Consider the following 15,649-nt stretch of genomic DNA (forward strand, 5'->3'; position numbering starts at 1 on the left):
ACTGGGAATTTGGTTAGATTCCAAATTAACTTTAGATTATCAGGCTAGGATGCTTTCCGCTACCTGTTTTGGATTACTGAAGTTACTTCGAAAGGTTATTGGTTTGCTTCCTCCCCTGGCCAAAAGACTTACGGTACAGGCCCTTATTCTATCTAGGCTGGACTATGGTAATAGTCTTCGCTTGGGTTCACCAGAGTATGTGATCAAGAAACTACAAACAGTACAAAATGCGGCTGCTCGGTTACTGTATAATATGCCTAAGTTTACATCGGCTAAGCATCTTTGACTGCTTTGCACTGGCTTCCAGTGGGGAAGAGAATCAAGTTCAAGTCTTTATGTATTTTTCATAGAGCTTTATATAATAGAGGCCCTCATCAACTGAAAACCTTAGCTTCATTTTATGCTCCTACGAGAGCTTTAAGATCTTCCTCCAAAGACTTAGTTGTCCTCCCCAAAGTAAAAAGGGCAAGTTGAGGTGGTTGATCTTTGAAATATCAGGGAGCCAAATTGTGGAATTCACTTCCACACAATATCCGTTTGATGAGACAGGAGTTGGAATTTCGGAGGGCCATTAAAGCATGGCTATTTTAATTCTAATTTAGGATTTATTTTTATTTATTTTTTGATGTTGCATTATTTCTCCAGCTTGTTTTAATGTCAGGTCCTTCTTAGCGCAACGAAGCCTCCGAGCAGTATGGCGCTATATAAAACATCTTAACATAACATAACATGTCTCTATGGCCTACTCAGAACTAAAAAACTGGATCAATAAATCCCTTGATGATGCTATCCCGATATAAACCTGTAAGAAAATGAGATCACAGGACAAAATGCATTAGTTCTCTCAGGATTTGAGACAACTAAAGAAAGAATGCAAGATACATGAAAGTGGAGAGTCAATCACGATGATGCATGTAAAAAGACTAAGCGTCTCTGAAAAAATATTAGCATGCCATCCGGAGTGCTCGGGTAAATAATTTTGCGAATAGGATTGACCAATCGTCAAACTCTTCAAAAGAAATCTACAATATTGGAAACTCCTTTCCCCATTTACCGGATCTGGGCCCTCATACTTTAAAGTAGTGCTGTGAATTACTGACGGATCATTTTCTTGGGAAAGTAATGAACATTTATGACTCGCTATTGTCAGGTGCTAAGGACAAAGCTGAAGATATGACTGGAACTAATAATATCAAAAACAAATTTTCCACTTCCAGTCAGCTGAGTAAAGAAGAAGTTTTAGGTGTGGCAGACTCTGTTAAATCTGGCTCACCACTTGATCCTGCCCCAACAGACATCCTAATCAAAGGGGGAGATGTAAGGCTTATCGCTTTGACAGAAGCTTTGTAATCTGTCATTGAACACCTGCTGCGTCCTGAAGGAATGAAAACACGCTGTCATCCACACTTTACTCAAGAAGCCTACTCTAGACCCTGAGGTGGTTGAAAACTACAGACTTATATCACTATTCCCTGGTCCAAATAACATTTTGGAGAAGATCATAATTAAGAACCTTACGGGAAGTTAATAAAATTCTTCATCACACCCAAACAAGTTTTCATGCTGGTTATAGAACAGAAACAGCACTTTTAAGGGCCACAGAAGATCTTAAGCTGGCCCTGGATCAGGACTGTTCAGTAGCTCGGATTCTTCTCAACCTAAGTGTCGCTCTCTCACTCCATTCTATTGCATCGATTGGAAGAAGCGGGCGTTGCGGGGAATGCCTTGCAATGGCTTGCTTCATTCCTGGATAAGCAAGGCTCTCAAGTTAGTGAGGGACCTTTTTACTCAACCAATCATCAGTTGAAATGTGGGGTCCCTCAGGGCTCATCATTGAGCCCCAAACATTTCAACATATATGTATGTCCACTATCTGACATCAACTTCTCCTTTTGCTTCACGATGGTATTGTATGCCGATGATACACAGTTGTCTTGTTGTTACCTGATATTGACACCACCTCTACGATACTTAACAACTTTAAAGAGAAGGTGGGTAAATGGATGGCAGCTGGCTGTTTAAAATTAAATGGGGAAAAAACAGAGGTTATGGTGGTGGGGAATAATCCATCCCAGTGGAAACAGATTAGTTCCTCCCCCCAACCCTTGGGGAATGCCCAATGTCCAAGCTGAAAGTGAAGAGCCTAGTGATCAACTTAGACAAGCATCTCTCTATGGCATCACAAGTAGACAGCCGGTAGCTGCTTTGGTCTCCTGCAAGCCCTTAGAAAAACTTTGAAATGGCTCCCGGTGGAGTCTTGGACAATAGTGGTCCAAGAGTTGATTCTACCACGCCTGATTATGGCAACTCACTTTACCTGGGAAGTCTCTAGTCAGTTATTAATAAACTAAAAATTATTCAGCATGCTGAGGCCCGAACACTAATCAGTCTTCCAAGAATGTAGTCAGCAAGGGCAGTACTGAAAATCCACGGGCAGCACTTAAAACCCTCCATTGGCTCTCTATAAGCTGCAGAGTACAATTTAATGCATTATGTCTGGTACACCGAGTCAAATCTAAAGTGGGCCCAAAAGTTCTCCATCAGGTGAATACACCCCATCAATCCAACAGGGCACTCAGGTCGAATAACCTGTATCTACTGGCTGTTCAAAGGATTCTCAGAGCTAGATGTGGTGGCTGGTGGTTTTCTTATCTGGCACCTAAGCTCTTGAACTCCCTTCCTATCAACTTGAGAAGGGAAAACAATTTCATGAGTTTTGGTAAACAGTTTAAAACCTACCTTTTCCTGTAACCAGGTTATTTTCTCTCACTTTAGCCAACTCCACCAGCGCTGGCAAGCCCAGTGCCAGGTAGCCATGCGCTTCATAAATTTGGTGAAGAGAATAGAATAGTGCAAGGGTGGTGTTTATATGCAGCTCCATTCACCATTTTCGGAGCAGAAGGAAGTCGATATGGAGTCACAAGGCACCACCTACCAGTGAGCAGGAGTACTGCTTTAGTGTTTTTCTTGATCCAGTCTGACGGTTGGGGAATATTCAGAATGGAAGGAATCAGCAGTTTGAAGTATCCACCTTCTATGATTTCATCATAAACTAAACTCATTTGATGTACATGGTCTACCAACCAGTTTTTGTGATAACACTCATGATTTATGTTCGCAGTATCTGATTAGATTTGCTTTATTCTGAATGTCCTCTGTCACAAAATGTAATAAAATAAATTTAAAAGATCAATTTAGAGACATATGTACGTGTACCTTACAGACTGCCGGCGTGAATGACGGCCTTCAGGAGTGGACGACATGGTGGGTTGATAAGAACCAAACACAAATTCATCTTCTGCCCATGGATCTTCTTTTTCTTCAAAACAAAAGACTTATAAATCAATTGTAAAAAAAAGGCATTGACAGGAGCACCACACTTTACAAGCAGGTCGACATTTCTTCACCCTAATCACTTATGTTGTTGCTTCACAATTTTCAACTGACTGTGCAAATAATTCAAGCCAATACCTAACTTACTTGAAACATAAGTTAATTTAGTTGAATAATTAATTACACAGGCATTAAAGGGGCCCCGTTTTTATATTATTAATACAGAATCACCAATTGGCAAGGAGGGCAACCTTTTATTGACCTTTATGCGAAATGTATTCAAACTGCTGTTATGGTATGGTGCTCTTTCGTGTTACCTAAGCTGGCCAGTACCTAAACCCCCATGCTCTGAAATGTGTTCCTCACCAATTGGCAAGGAGGGCAACCTTTTATTGACCTTTATGCGAAATGTATTCAAACTGCTGTTATGGTATGGTGATCTTTCGTGTTACCTAAGCTGGCCAGTACCTAAACCCCCATGCTCTGAAATGTGTTTCTGCACTATGCAAGACCATCACAAAGCTGATCACTATACATTATTGTAGGTCTCAAGCCTTAACTGTCAAACTTTTTACTTCCCAAAATGGCTAGTCTTTTTATATGAGATGGGTGCAGCTTAAGCAGAGTTTGGTGTTTCACTAGAGTCTGAATTTACAAGATTATACTTATGAAGATGTCAGAGTCACGGCTTCATGGTTCTACCATATTAATATAGCGATCAATTACTCCACAAATAGGTTGGCTTTTTGGAAAGGATGTAAGAAGGAGGAAAACAAATATTGAGTGTTTTACCTCTGGGCCAGTCCAGATTTAATTATGGAGGCATTTTTAACAAACTCACAGATTTAATTATGAATTCATAAGGTGAGTTCTTTAATATTAGAATGGTTAGCATAGGTAAAATAATGACGTTAGAGAAGGATTTTCTAACTGTGGTTTTCCTTCTCCTGCAGTGGATGATGTTATCCACTCTCCACGTATTCAATGTAATGGTGATTAGAACTTTCCACTACGTTATTTTCAAACATGATGAAGCATTCGGAGCTTTACTGTCCTATCACCGTTTGGTGAGTCGATACGTTTGAGCCATTATATTATTCAAACCCACAAGAGAAAAAAAACATTTTGACTTATTTGGGTACTTATTCCTAGTATGATAAATGTATGGTATGCATCTGAAGGCTCAAATACTTAGTTTGATGGTGAATTCACATGAGTACCATGGTGGTTGGGTAATGCATGTGATTTTAATAAGATGATTTGTTATGATATATGTTGTGATTCATCTACATTGTTTTTTATGTTGCTGGTATTAAATATAATGTACTGTCCTTTTTCGTGGACAGTTCTTGAAAACTGTGTTGGAGATAAATTTATTTGTGTTGTCCCGAAGAAAGTGGTTTATAACAAATATTTCCTCCAAAGTGCCTTGACGTACGTAGAGGCAGAATCTTCTGTACACTGCAAGACCGTACATGAGAAACTGATAAAATCATGGATCCCTCTTGATACTAATATTAGACCTGCTGAAGTTAAACAGACCAATTGCTGAGTCTTAATTGTTTTTCTTGTGTTATTGATTTGTTTTTGATAAGGTGATTTACATCTTCAAGTATTGTTTTATTATTATTTTTTGTGGGGGATATGTTTTTCACCTATTCATGAGGTTTGATTGCTGAGCACACACAAAAAAGAAGATTTACAATTTTTATAGTGTTTATATATTTATTATTAAAATCATGTGTATTTTTTACAATCCTTGTGGTACCCATTTATGGTGAGCAAATCATGTTGAATGCAGGTTGGATGGGTGGTAAAATCATCATTTTTGAGTTTTTGAGTCTTTTTGAACATTTATCCGAAGGGGAATTTTGTCAAATGTACTATTTGTAGGAAAATACACTGATCCATCCATGGAACACATTTTGTTTGCCTAACTGCACAACAACACTCACTGCTCAACCTCTTACCTACTTGGCTACTGGAGACAATCTTCTCACCCCTCAGACCACCTATAGTCTGCCAACTCTCTGCTTAAAGGTGAAGGGCCAAAAGCCCAGTGGGGAATGTGAGCAGCCCCACCTGCACTCTTCCTCTTGGCAGATGGACACAGGGGTCTTCCGCACAACAGTCATTCTCCTCCCGGCAGGACTGCAACGGATGGAAAGAGGCTAATCTTGGTCCAGTGGCTGGGCTTGGACTTCCTCACACGCAGGGCCCAGACCCCTGTAGGACGGAAGTAAGGAATACTGAACCATAACAGGTAAGATATTGCCACACCCCAGGAGCTGAGAAGAAATACCTCATAAATTTGAGAGGGCATTTGCGGTTCTTGACCTGCTCTCTTGTCTTGGCCTAGCCTACTGCAAGTGGAGGATGAGTCAAAAAAAGACTCAAACCTAAAAGACATTCCCAGCAGGGAGCCACTTGAAAGTCTACCAAGTATCCTGGAAAGACCACAATGGGAGAATCTTCTGACAATTTGGATGACACAGCCCAGACCAAATAGGGAGCCATTGCCAAAAGTTTCCTTCTCCAAGTTTTTCAAGAAATTAAAGAATAAATAGTATCAGTGAAAGTGGAGCTATGAGTAGACATCTCTGAGCAGAAAGACAGAATGCATATGCTGGAGGAGAACACGATGAGCAAGTCAACGATTGTGAGCACTTTCTTTTACAGTGGCGCATAGTTCTTTTTACACAACCTTTTCCCAGTGCCTCTGGCAAAATGCAAGGCAGTTAAGCCTTTTAAAGATTTCCTATGGAACAAGGGCATCAGGAATCAAAGAGGCCACTCATTGCAACATTTTTTCAGTGGGATGAAAAACAATGCATCTTTCCCTCACTAAAATAATTCCAATCTGCACTGGGACTAAACCTTGCAGGTGACAGAGGCCCTCTCCTGGGAAGCAGTGAACTCTGCTGACAGTAAGCGAGAGGTGGCACAGGGTCTCCCAAAAATGCAGTGGGAATCATCTGGACTCAGCTGAAATCACTTTGGATAAGGAGAGAGCATCTTTCCGCACCTGTATACGTGAGTGGAAATTCTGGCACAAACACACAAGACAACAGTGACTTTAGGGGAGCAGCAGCTGCGACTGAGAAGAGAACCTTGAGCCACTCATGGGGCTTTCACAAGACAGTAGGCGTACAGATATTGGTGGTGGTCCACATACGTGGGAGCTGGAATGGAGTTTGACTGGGTTAGGGTCAACAGGGCTAGACACACCCAAACACTTTCTTTAAATCTAAACCTATTGCCTCTTTTAGGATCTAAAGAGTTGTTCAGGGTCCTTCAACTCCCACAGAGGCATACTAGTGCGAGAGAGTCAAACTTTGCTTATGTGTTCATTATCATTGTTGGACTCAACGGTTGGCATTGATGAGAGATGGAATCAGAAGGGGAATGTGCACAAACCTGACATACAGCAATAAGCAGCCTGTCTCCATCCCCCACCACCCCAAAACACCCACATATGGAATATAGATCTGTAGGTTAGAGTCTGGGGAACTATATGAAACTGCAACATGATGATGTTACAAGTAGTTGCTACATCCAATGACAGGGAACTGAATAACCCAGGCAAACATTTGAGAGTCTTGCAGGAGGTATCTGCCCTGGGGTCAGACATCTGCTTCCTTCAAGAGCCACACCTTCCACAAAAGGATTAGAGGAGAATAAGCCCCCTCCAAATCTCCAAAACATACTTCTCTTCAGTTTCTATGAAGATAGTAGGGGTGGGAAGATTGATAACCTCAACCATTTCTTCATTACACGGGTGACAGAAAAAAATAAACAGTGATGATGGGTAGCAGTAAATGGTGTATGGGAAGGCTGGCCTCTGTGTATGCTCCTAAACATGGACAAGGACCTTTTTGAAAGAGACCGCACTGGTCATAGGGGTATTTGTCTTGGATCTTTCGATTCTAGCAGAGGGGAGCTCAACTTGGTCATGTCCCCACAGCAGGAGCACTGTTGAGGGGAACGGGGGAAATATTTGCTGCAAGGATGCAGTAGTGGGACTCATTCATACTTGGCCCCACGAAATTCCTTTGTACAGATTGCTCACTCTTTTAGGCTGTGCACCATATCTATGCTAGGATTTACTATTTACTAGTAGACAAACAAATAATAGGCATTCTGGAATAAGTGGACCCAAGCCCATAAATGCTGTCCAATCATTTACCTGGCCTACCCAGGAAGGGTGAGGAAGGAACATGGGAACCGGGAAGTTGAATGATTCTCTACTTAAAGATCCTGTGGAGGTCAACACAGTCAGATTACAGAATATGCAAATTTTTTGGTGAGTTAGCAAAGGGGTGATTTGGGACGTCTTAAATGTAATAGTTTGAAGCACTTTATGTTTGCAGCCCATTTAAGCGGGATGAGGGAAGGCATGTTAGCCAATCTTGTAAAATAATTGTAAGACCTGGAGGACAGACACAAATCTGCTCCCTCCAAGAAAGTTTGACGCAGGCTAATGAATCTGACAGCCCAGATACACATTCAAGAATGAAAGAGCCAACTACTTCCTGAAAAGACTAGGCATACACTTTCTGAAAGATGGGAATAAAGTGAGCAACCTACTAGCTAATAAATTACAAGCATGCTTTGATTTACATTATTTAGGTAAAAATCCAGGGAAACTCTCTAACCCCAACTTACTATTGTTAATACCTACGTCACTCAAGGCATCTTCCAAAAATCTCTCAAGTCAGGCCAGATTCTCTGACCTAAAGAATCCTACACTTGATCCTGATGACCTCGCCAATTACTGGTCCCTTCACTCAGCTACACTTCATCGGCAGGATGATTTTAAAAACTGTCTAGGTTCATCTCCAAGATAATATTAAAGCTAACCATCTCCTGCACGACTACCAGTCTGGCTTCAGGTCACACTGCAGCATGAAGACCGCCCCCTTACACATCATCGACAATGCCCTCTTGACCACAAATGAAGATGTCCTTGCCTCCTGACATTTCTGGATCTCTCAGTTGCTTTTGACAGTCGATCATCTCACCCACATACACACATTTGAGTAGTGAATGGGATCACCAGAAATGTACTTCACTGGGTCTCCTCCTACCTTTCCAACAGACACCAGTTTGTTCACATGGGCACCTCTAGGTCACAAAAAATCTCTATCGCATGTGGAGTCCCACTAGGTTTCATACTGCCTCCTGTCATCTTCAGCTTTTACCTGGAGCCACATGGTGCTCTGCTCACAGATAACAGCATCAAGATTCACAAATATACCAATGATACAGAACTCTCCTTAAAAGTCAGAATCCCTATTTTTGCCAAGAACAACACACAAAATAAAGTATAAACCTGGCTCAATGACTTCAACTCTGACTACTTAGATTCAATGCTGGGCATTAAGCTCTCCCTCAGGGAACACAGTACTTAATTTTTCTTTTTTTTAAACCTGGCATCAGCTCCATCTTCTACAGAAAGTCAAACCGTTCTTTCCAGAAAGCACCTTCAGAAAGGCTGACCGTCTGTTACACCTGGATGGTGGTAGTGTCCTGCTCCATGGCCTTCAAAACTCCACACTGGTCTCCCTTACTGCATCCTACATGTCCCAGCACATCTCATCCAAGGCATAAACAAATGTGATCACATCACCCCCGCCTTGATGGAACTCTGTTGACTCTTATTGCTAGCCTGCACCACCTTCAAAAGTAGCTGTATCATTTATAAAGCCATCACAACCAGCACCTCTGACTTACCTTGCAGACACGTTCACTATCTCTGATGGTTCTCAGCTGACTCACAGCAAAGATACCAATGGATGGCTGACTAGGTAGTGTAAAAAAGAAAAAAAATAATAATAATAATCTTTTTCCATCTATGCACCCAGGACCTGGAAGCACATCTCTGTATCCATCAGGACCACCCCTATGCTGCTACAATTCAGGAAACAGTTGAAGATTCAAGTCTTTACAGAACACTTCATCACAATGCATTGATTGCCCACAATCCAGCTTCCTCTCCTTTTATTCACCAACTTTAAGCTTGCTTTTGACCATGTACAGAGCTCTGCTGCCTTTTGGCTAGGTTCACACTATAGAAATACTATACATACATAGACTGCAATCTTTTTAGCAAATGCTATACAAACCAGAAACCACAGATCCATTCTAGGAAATTCGCCTTTTCTGCACAGTCACCCCATTCTTTTTGTTTTTTGTCTAACCTTATATTTTTGCTGGTTTTATAATTCAGCAAACTTCAAGCCTGCTAACCATTGGTAAAGTGCCTGTGCTCCTCCTTTAAACCTGGTCTAATTGGCATATTCTTAATTGATACATATAACATACATATAATTCCCTAGCATATGGTACAAAACATACTAAGTAGCATGTCAGTTAAATGTTACGAGACAACTGCAGCACATATTGCAGCACCAAAGAGCTTGGGAAGGAAACTGACCTCTCGTTCAGCACCAGTGTCAAAGAAGGTACCCAGGAGTGACCAGCGGAAAAGTGGTTCAGGCCCCCTTCACAAATGGAAAGGGAAGACCAGGATAATACATAGAAGTTCCAAAAACGGCCCCAAAATTGTTTTGTGATGAAGAATTCCCAGACCTCCGTGTTATGACCGACTTCATTCAGGGCACAAGAAGGATGATTCTATATCTCCCAGGAAGCTACCCTTAGGTGGGTACTCAACAAGGGTGGCCAGTCCAGCCCTAGGGGGAGGATTCCTCTAGGAGAGAGTAGAACAGACTTAGTATACTTAAACTGGGAAGTTGACCTAGAAGATAAGCTTGTGAACCCGGAGGGAGGTAGCCGTCACCAGTCAATGGGGTGTCCGTCACTGCTCTGCGGTATACATGTGCCAGCCAGACCACAGTGGTAGCAAGCACGATTTCCCTGGGACAGGTCTGTAGAGTGGCCCAGCCAGTTGAAAGCAACTTTTCTGCCCTATAGTCACGTTAGCCCTAGAATAGAGGGTGGTCCTTGCTTAGAGGCATGCCATTATCAGTCCCCAGATGCCCACTGACTGCATACATTGCAATGAGCTCCCACTGGTGACAAAAGACCTGGGAGGTCAGCTGCCTAGGGCACCCCATTAATACAAATTTCTAGGGCTCCTGTCCGCAAGCGAAAGGTATGTGGCCCAGACAAAGAGTAAACGATAGGAGGTGGGTGCCATCCACAGTCAGAGGATCAGAGGGTCAGGGATTACCTGCTCCAAAAGAAGAGCACCCTAAGGCTGACTTGCACCAGCACACCCCTGCATGGTACATAGTGTGTCACCCTTGAGGGGGACTGTGTGTCTGCCCTAAAAGTCCTAACCTCCCACCCACCTGTTCAGTCTAAAGGTACAGACCCTGAACTGCAAGGCCATCTAAAAGGAGTAAACTCTGGGATGGCAAAGAAAGAGAGGCAGGAGGGTGTATAGCACCTGAGGGTGAGCCCTCCCACTCTGAGAAGCCTAAGGCCAGAGAGACCTCAAGAGCAACTGGGGGTTTCCTTGCCAGCCCCACTGCTAGAAGGGAGGCCTTCCCACGGCCTCAGACTGGAGCCTCCACCTGGCCAGGGGCCTGGTCCTTGACACTGTTAGTAGCCTTTGTTGGGCATTAGCCTTTTAGGCAGAGCTTGCCCCGCATTGGGGGCAAAAGCCTGACCAAGGGTGAGAATGTGCCACATAACCTTGTTGGCCATCATAGTAATTTCACCTACTGGAACGTATCAGTGAGCTTGCTAGATTTCGCTTTTTTCCAAGTGGCGTCTGCATATAAGGGGAAGGATTCATCAAGGACAAAAGTAGTGCCTGAGACATGTTGACAGAAGGGTACAGGTAGGTTCAAAGGAGCACAGAAGCGTGCACGGCAAGCTGTCAATTTTCTATCGCCTGAGCAGGGAAGCCCATAGAGGGATTGATTAGTCTACCCTAGTTCTTGGCAAGGGGGGGGGGGCTGTGTGGGAAATCCACCTTTTCTGCATGGTAACACTGTATTTTTTTTAAAAACTTTTTTGGACCTTATATGTTTGCTAGTTTTAAAATTCTGATCACTTTACCTTGGCTAACGAGAGGTAAAGTGTTTGTGCTACCCCTTTAAATATGGTTGAATCAGCATATTTCTAATTGTCATATTTAACTTACATACAGGTCCCTAGTATACAAAATGTACCCAGGGCTTGTAGGTGAAATGTCACTAACAGACTGCAGCACCTATTGTGCCATCTACTACAGTGGCAGCGCAAATATAGCTTCAGTCCTACCAGTGTAGCCTGACTGTTGCAGTGTAAAAACTGCAAGTTTATCTGTCAAAATAAACCAATTTGACAGGTCAAAACATTCCTTTGAAATATTATTGTCACTCCTATGTAGGCCTTGTAGTCCACAAGACAGGGTACATGGGATTTAAAAGTAGGACATGTAGAAATTTAATGCTAACATGTCCTTTCAGTGACTAGTGCCCAAAAGCTATTTTTCAATGTGCAGGACTAGCTGTCGTATGTAAAAAAAACGAAAAGAGTACAGACTAAAATCCTAACACTGCATCACATGAATGGACCTAGCAAGAAACATAAGTGAAGAACTACTTTTAATAGTTATCAAATATTAAAAATTAAATTCAATGCTGGCCCTTAAACCTAGTGCACCCACACGTTTGGGGCAGCAGAAGATATGGGATATTAAGGAAAGAGAAACAGCAAAATGCTTTCATCCAAGGAAACCAATTAATACTAGCAAGAATATTTTATTGCAAGGGTGCTCATCTCCAAAAGACCATGTAAAAGTGATTGTTATTAAGGCACTTGCACAAAGGCCATCCACAGCCATTCCTCGAACATAACGCAAAAATGACCTTTTTAAAAAATAAATAAAAAAAAAAGAATATAGATATTCTCTCTCTCTCTCTGTATATATATATATATATATATATATATATATATATATATATATATATATATATATATATATATTTCATATTTTATTTTTTCTGGAACCGCTGTACTACAAAAGTTTAACTTTAAACTAATCTGAATCCCTCTGTTCATCATTTTTATTTAAATTTGAAATCACAAGGAATTACTTTAGCAGTCAACTTGGAGATCTAGATTGGTGAAATAATAAACAATGTATATGTGCATTGTAATGAAAAGGAGTACAAGATAATCCACACATAGGGCCTGATTCTAACTTTGGAGGACGGTGTTAAACCGTCCCAAAAGTGGCGGATATACCACCTACCGTATTACGAGTTCCATAGGATATAATGGACTCGCAATACGGTAGGTGGTATATCCGCCACTTTTGGGACGGTTTAACACCGTCCTCCAAAGTTAGAATCAGGCCCATAATGTCTATATACCCAGAGTTGAAACAGGAGCAACAGAAAAAGCAAGTCTATTTTCTGGGCCAATCGAACAAGTTATTTACCTTTGGTAGCACTCTTTCTGGTAGATACTCTATCTAAACACAGATGTCTCACCTTGGCAATATCTCTCAGGATTATGCACAAGGTGATTTTCAAGCAGTACTCCAACGTGCCAGCAAGATTTGTCGTGCGGCTCCACACTGACATTGTTCTGCTCTGGAAGTGACAAGCAGAGTAGCATTAAAGCACACCCTTGATGCTAATCTCAGATGTTTTCTTGGGCTGTCCACACCCTCAGACACAGAGCCAATCAGCATATTGGCTTAACTAGTATGCAGATCTCTAAACTGAGACTTTTCAGATAAAAAAAAAGAGTCCAGTTCTCAGAACGGTAAGGTGAGGGTCGTGAGAAATCTGTGTTTTGAGAGAGTACCCACCAAAAAAGATCATTACCAGAGGTAAGTAACTTGTTATTTTGATGGATAGTTCTACCTGCAGATTCTTCACCTTGTGAATAGATACCACAGCAATCCCTACCCAGGTGGTGGGCCTGTTATCTGGCTCAGACCAAAAAATCCTGTGAAAGTGGGCCAAATAGTCCTCTCAAAGGATCTGAATTTTGAGGAAGTAGAACTTCCTGGATGTATGCATGGACACCCACATATCAGCTTTGCAAATATCCAGAACAGGCGGTTCGCATGCCAGTTCAGTGTAACAAATTTAGCTCTGTTGGAGTGAGCCCATGAGCATTCAGCAGGTGGTCTGTTTCTGCACTGCTTTGCCCTTCTTTTCCCTGGAGAACCCCATAAAGAGCTGAACACCCACCCAATAATCTTTGGTGTGATCAAATATAAAAGCTTAAGGTCAGCTGTACTAAGAATGGCTTTGCTGAAATTTTTCGCAAACTGCGCACTGACATTTGCCAAATCCATTCTTCTTTTGAAAACTGACCTATGTAATGATAAGCTGCTTTGCCAAAACACAAATGGTAGTGTGTCCCAATTCAACCTACCTCATTAATATTAATGAGGTAGGTCGCAAACTGTCCTCCACAAAAAAAATCCCAGTTATCATAAGGATGGTAGCTGCTGAGGTTAGCAGACCACAGTGTCTGCAATTGCTTTTAAATAAAGCATTTTTTTTTAATGCAAGCCGTTTTCCATAAAGGAAAACTGGTTGCATTTAAAATAAAACAAAAAAAAACAACTGAAAATGGTAACTGTAGGAAGCTGTGTGGTAGACACCTGTGGTGTTTACACCTTATACCAGGTCCATGCAACCCCTTATCAGTTAGTAACGGGGTCTAGGAAGCTAGGGCTCTCGAAGGGTAGCTGTAGATGTAAAGTACTTGCAATATCACACTAGTCACACAGCAACTTCTCACACTTGAAAGGAGCCACACACTATTACCAAAATAAAGGTACTTTATTATGGTAACACTAAATCGGATTACTTCTAGAGAGTCCCCAAACTGGAGGTAAGTACACACTATATATACACAATCAGTATTAGGAATTAGTATATAGGAACAACAAGCATTGGCAAGAAACAGCAGAAAATAGCTAGGACCCTAGGGGAGAGCTACACTATATATATATATATATATAAAAAAAGAAATAGTGGAATGCGAAGTTAGGTCCCCCTCCCAAGGATGTGGAATAGTTAGTCAGGAGCTGGGAGAACTCGGGACCCCAAGAGGTGAGTATTTAGAAGACTCCCCCAGCGACCAGGACAGCGGAGTTAAGGTGCCTGGTTTTCCCATAGGCTTAAAAGGGAACTTTACAAGAACAGGACCAGACCAGAGGAACTTAAAGGTGGATTCCGGAAGAAGAGAACCTGCAAAAGAAGGGGAAAGAGTCCAGTCAAAGATGGAGTGTCCAGACGGGACAGGAGCCATGGCCCACCCGTCTGTGGGTTAAGATCTGTGTCGACGAAGGGGGATGAAGACCAGCTGCGGAGTCCAGGAGCTACAGAGGAGCCCCTGGAGTCATGCAGTAAATGTCCCATGCCGATTGCCAGATTGCAAAGAGGTCTGCATTCACAAGGACCACCAACAAGCCTTTGCAAATGCAAACCAGGGCATGAGAGGAGTTGCAGAGCTGAAGAGGACCAGCAAGGTCCAGGGGACTGGACCCTTGGAGGGGAGTCTGGGCTGACCCTCAGCAATTGGGAGAGCCACCAGAAGCAGTTGCAGTCCAGACAGGCAACCCGTTGGTAGCAGGCACAGTAAGTCGTAGTGAGGCCCAGTCAGAACACCTGGAGAGAAGTCCCACGCCACAGGAGCAGCAGAAGAAAGACTGTCCTTGCAAGGATAAAGTGTTGGAAGCTGGGGCTACTTGGAGCCTGAAGATCCCTTGGAGCAGGAGACAACAAGCCTTGGTTGCTACAAGATTTGCGGTGCTTAGGGGTACTGTCCTGCAAGGGGAAGCAAGGGCTCGCCGTCTCCCAAAATGGACAGAGGACAGAGAGGACCAAGGGGACCACTTCAGACCACCATCTGTATTGCAGGATCCATGCAGTTCTAGAGGAGGGCAGATCCACGCAGACGGATGTTGTCGCCTTTAGGTGCCTGCAGATGCAGGGGAGTGATTCCTTCACTCCAGGGAGGAGATTCCTTCTTGGTGCAGCTGAAGTCTTGCCAATCCCAGAGGATGCACAGCCGTGGAAATGTTGCAGTTGCTGGAAGGAGCCTGGGAAACAAGGTTGCAAGGTGAGGTCGTCTCTGGAGTTGCAGTCTTGTCAGTTCCTGAAGTGTCCAGTTGCGGTTCCGGTGGCCATGGGATGAAGAGATCGATGCAGAGGAGTCCTGGTGGAGTTTTGCATGCCGAATCCGGGGACCCAACCACAAAGGCATTCCTAAATAGCCCTAAAGGGGGTTTGGTCGCTTTGCACAGTGACCACCTATCAGAGGGGGTCACTGACGTCACCAGCCTGACCTGGCTACTCAGGTGCTCCAAAGGGCCTGTGCACATCTTATT

General features: G+C 42.8%; 1 protein-coding gene across 3 annotated transcripts in view; it reads right to left on the reverse strand.

The window, feature by feature from the left end:
* FBF1 (Fas binding factor 1) overlaps positions 1-15,649 on the reverse strand; it is a 506,392-nt gene that overhangs the window by 353,579 nt on the left and 137,164 nt on the right. For 2 of the 3 annotated variants that reach the window (XM_069200193.1, XM_069200194.1), the window contains exon 13: positions 3,217-3,319. In XM_069200193.1, coding sequence (XP_069056294.1) covers positions 3,217-3,319 — 103 coding nt within the window. The remainder of the gene's footprint in view (positions 1-3,216; positions 3,320-15,649) is intronic. The other variant, XM_069200195.1, reaches the window with a different exon arrangement.

This window comes from Pleurodeles waltl, chromosome 7, assembly GCF_031143425.1.
Source record: "Pleurodeles waltl isolate 20211129_DDA chromosome 7, aPleWal1.hap1.20221129, whole genome shotgun sequence".
NCBI classification, from domain to species: domain Eukaryota; kingdom Metazoa; phylum Chordata; class Amphibia; order Caudata; family Salamandridae; genus Pleurodeles; species Pleurodeles waltl.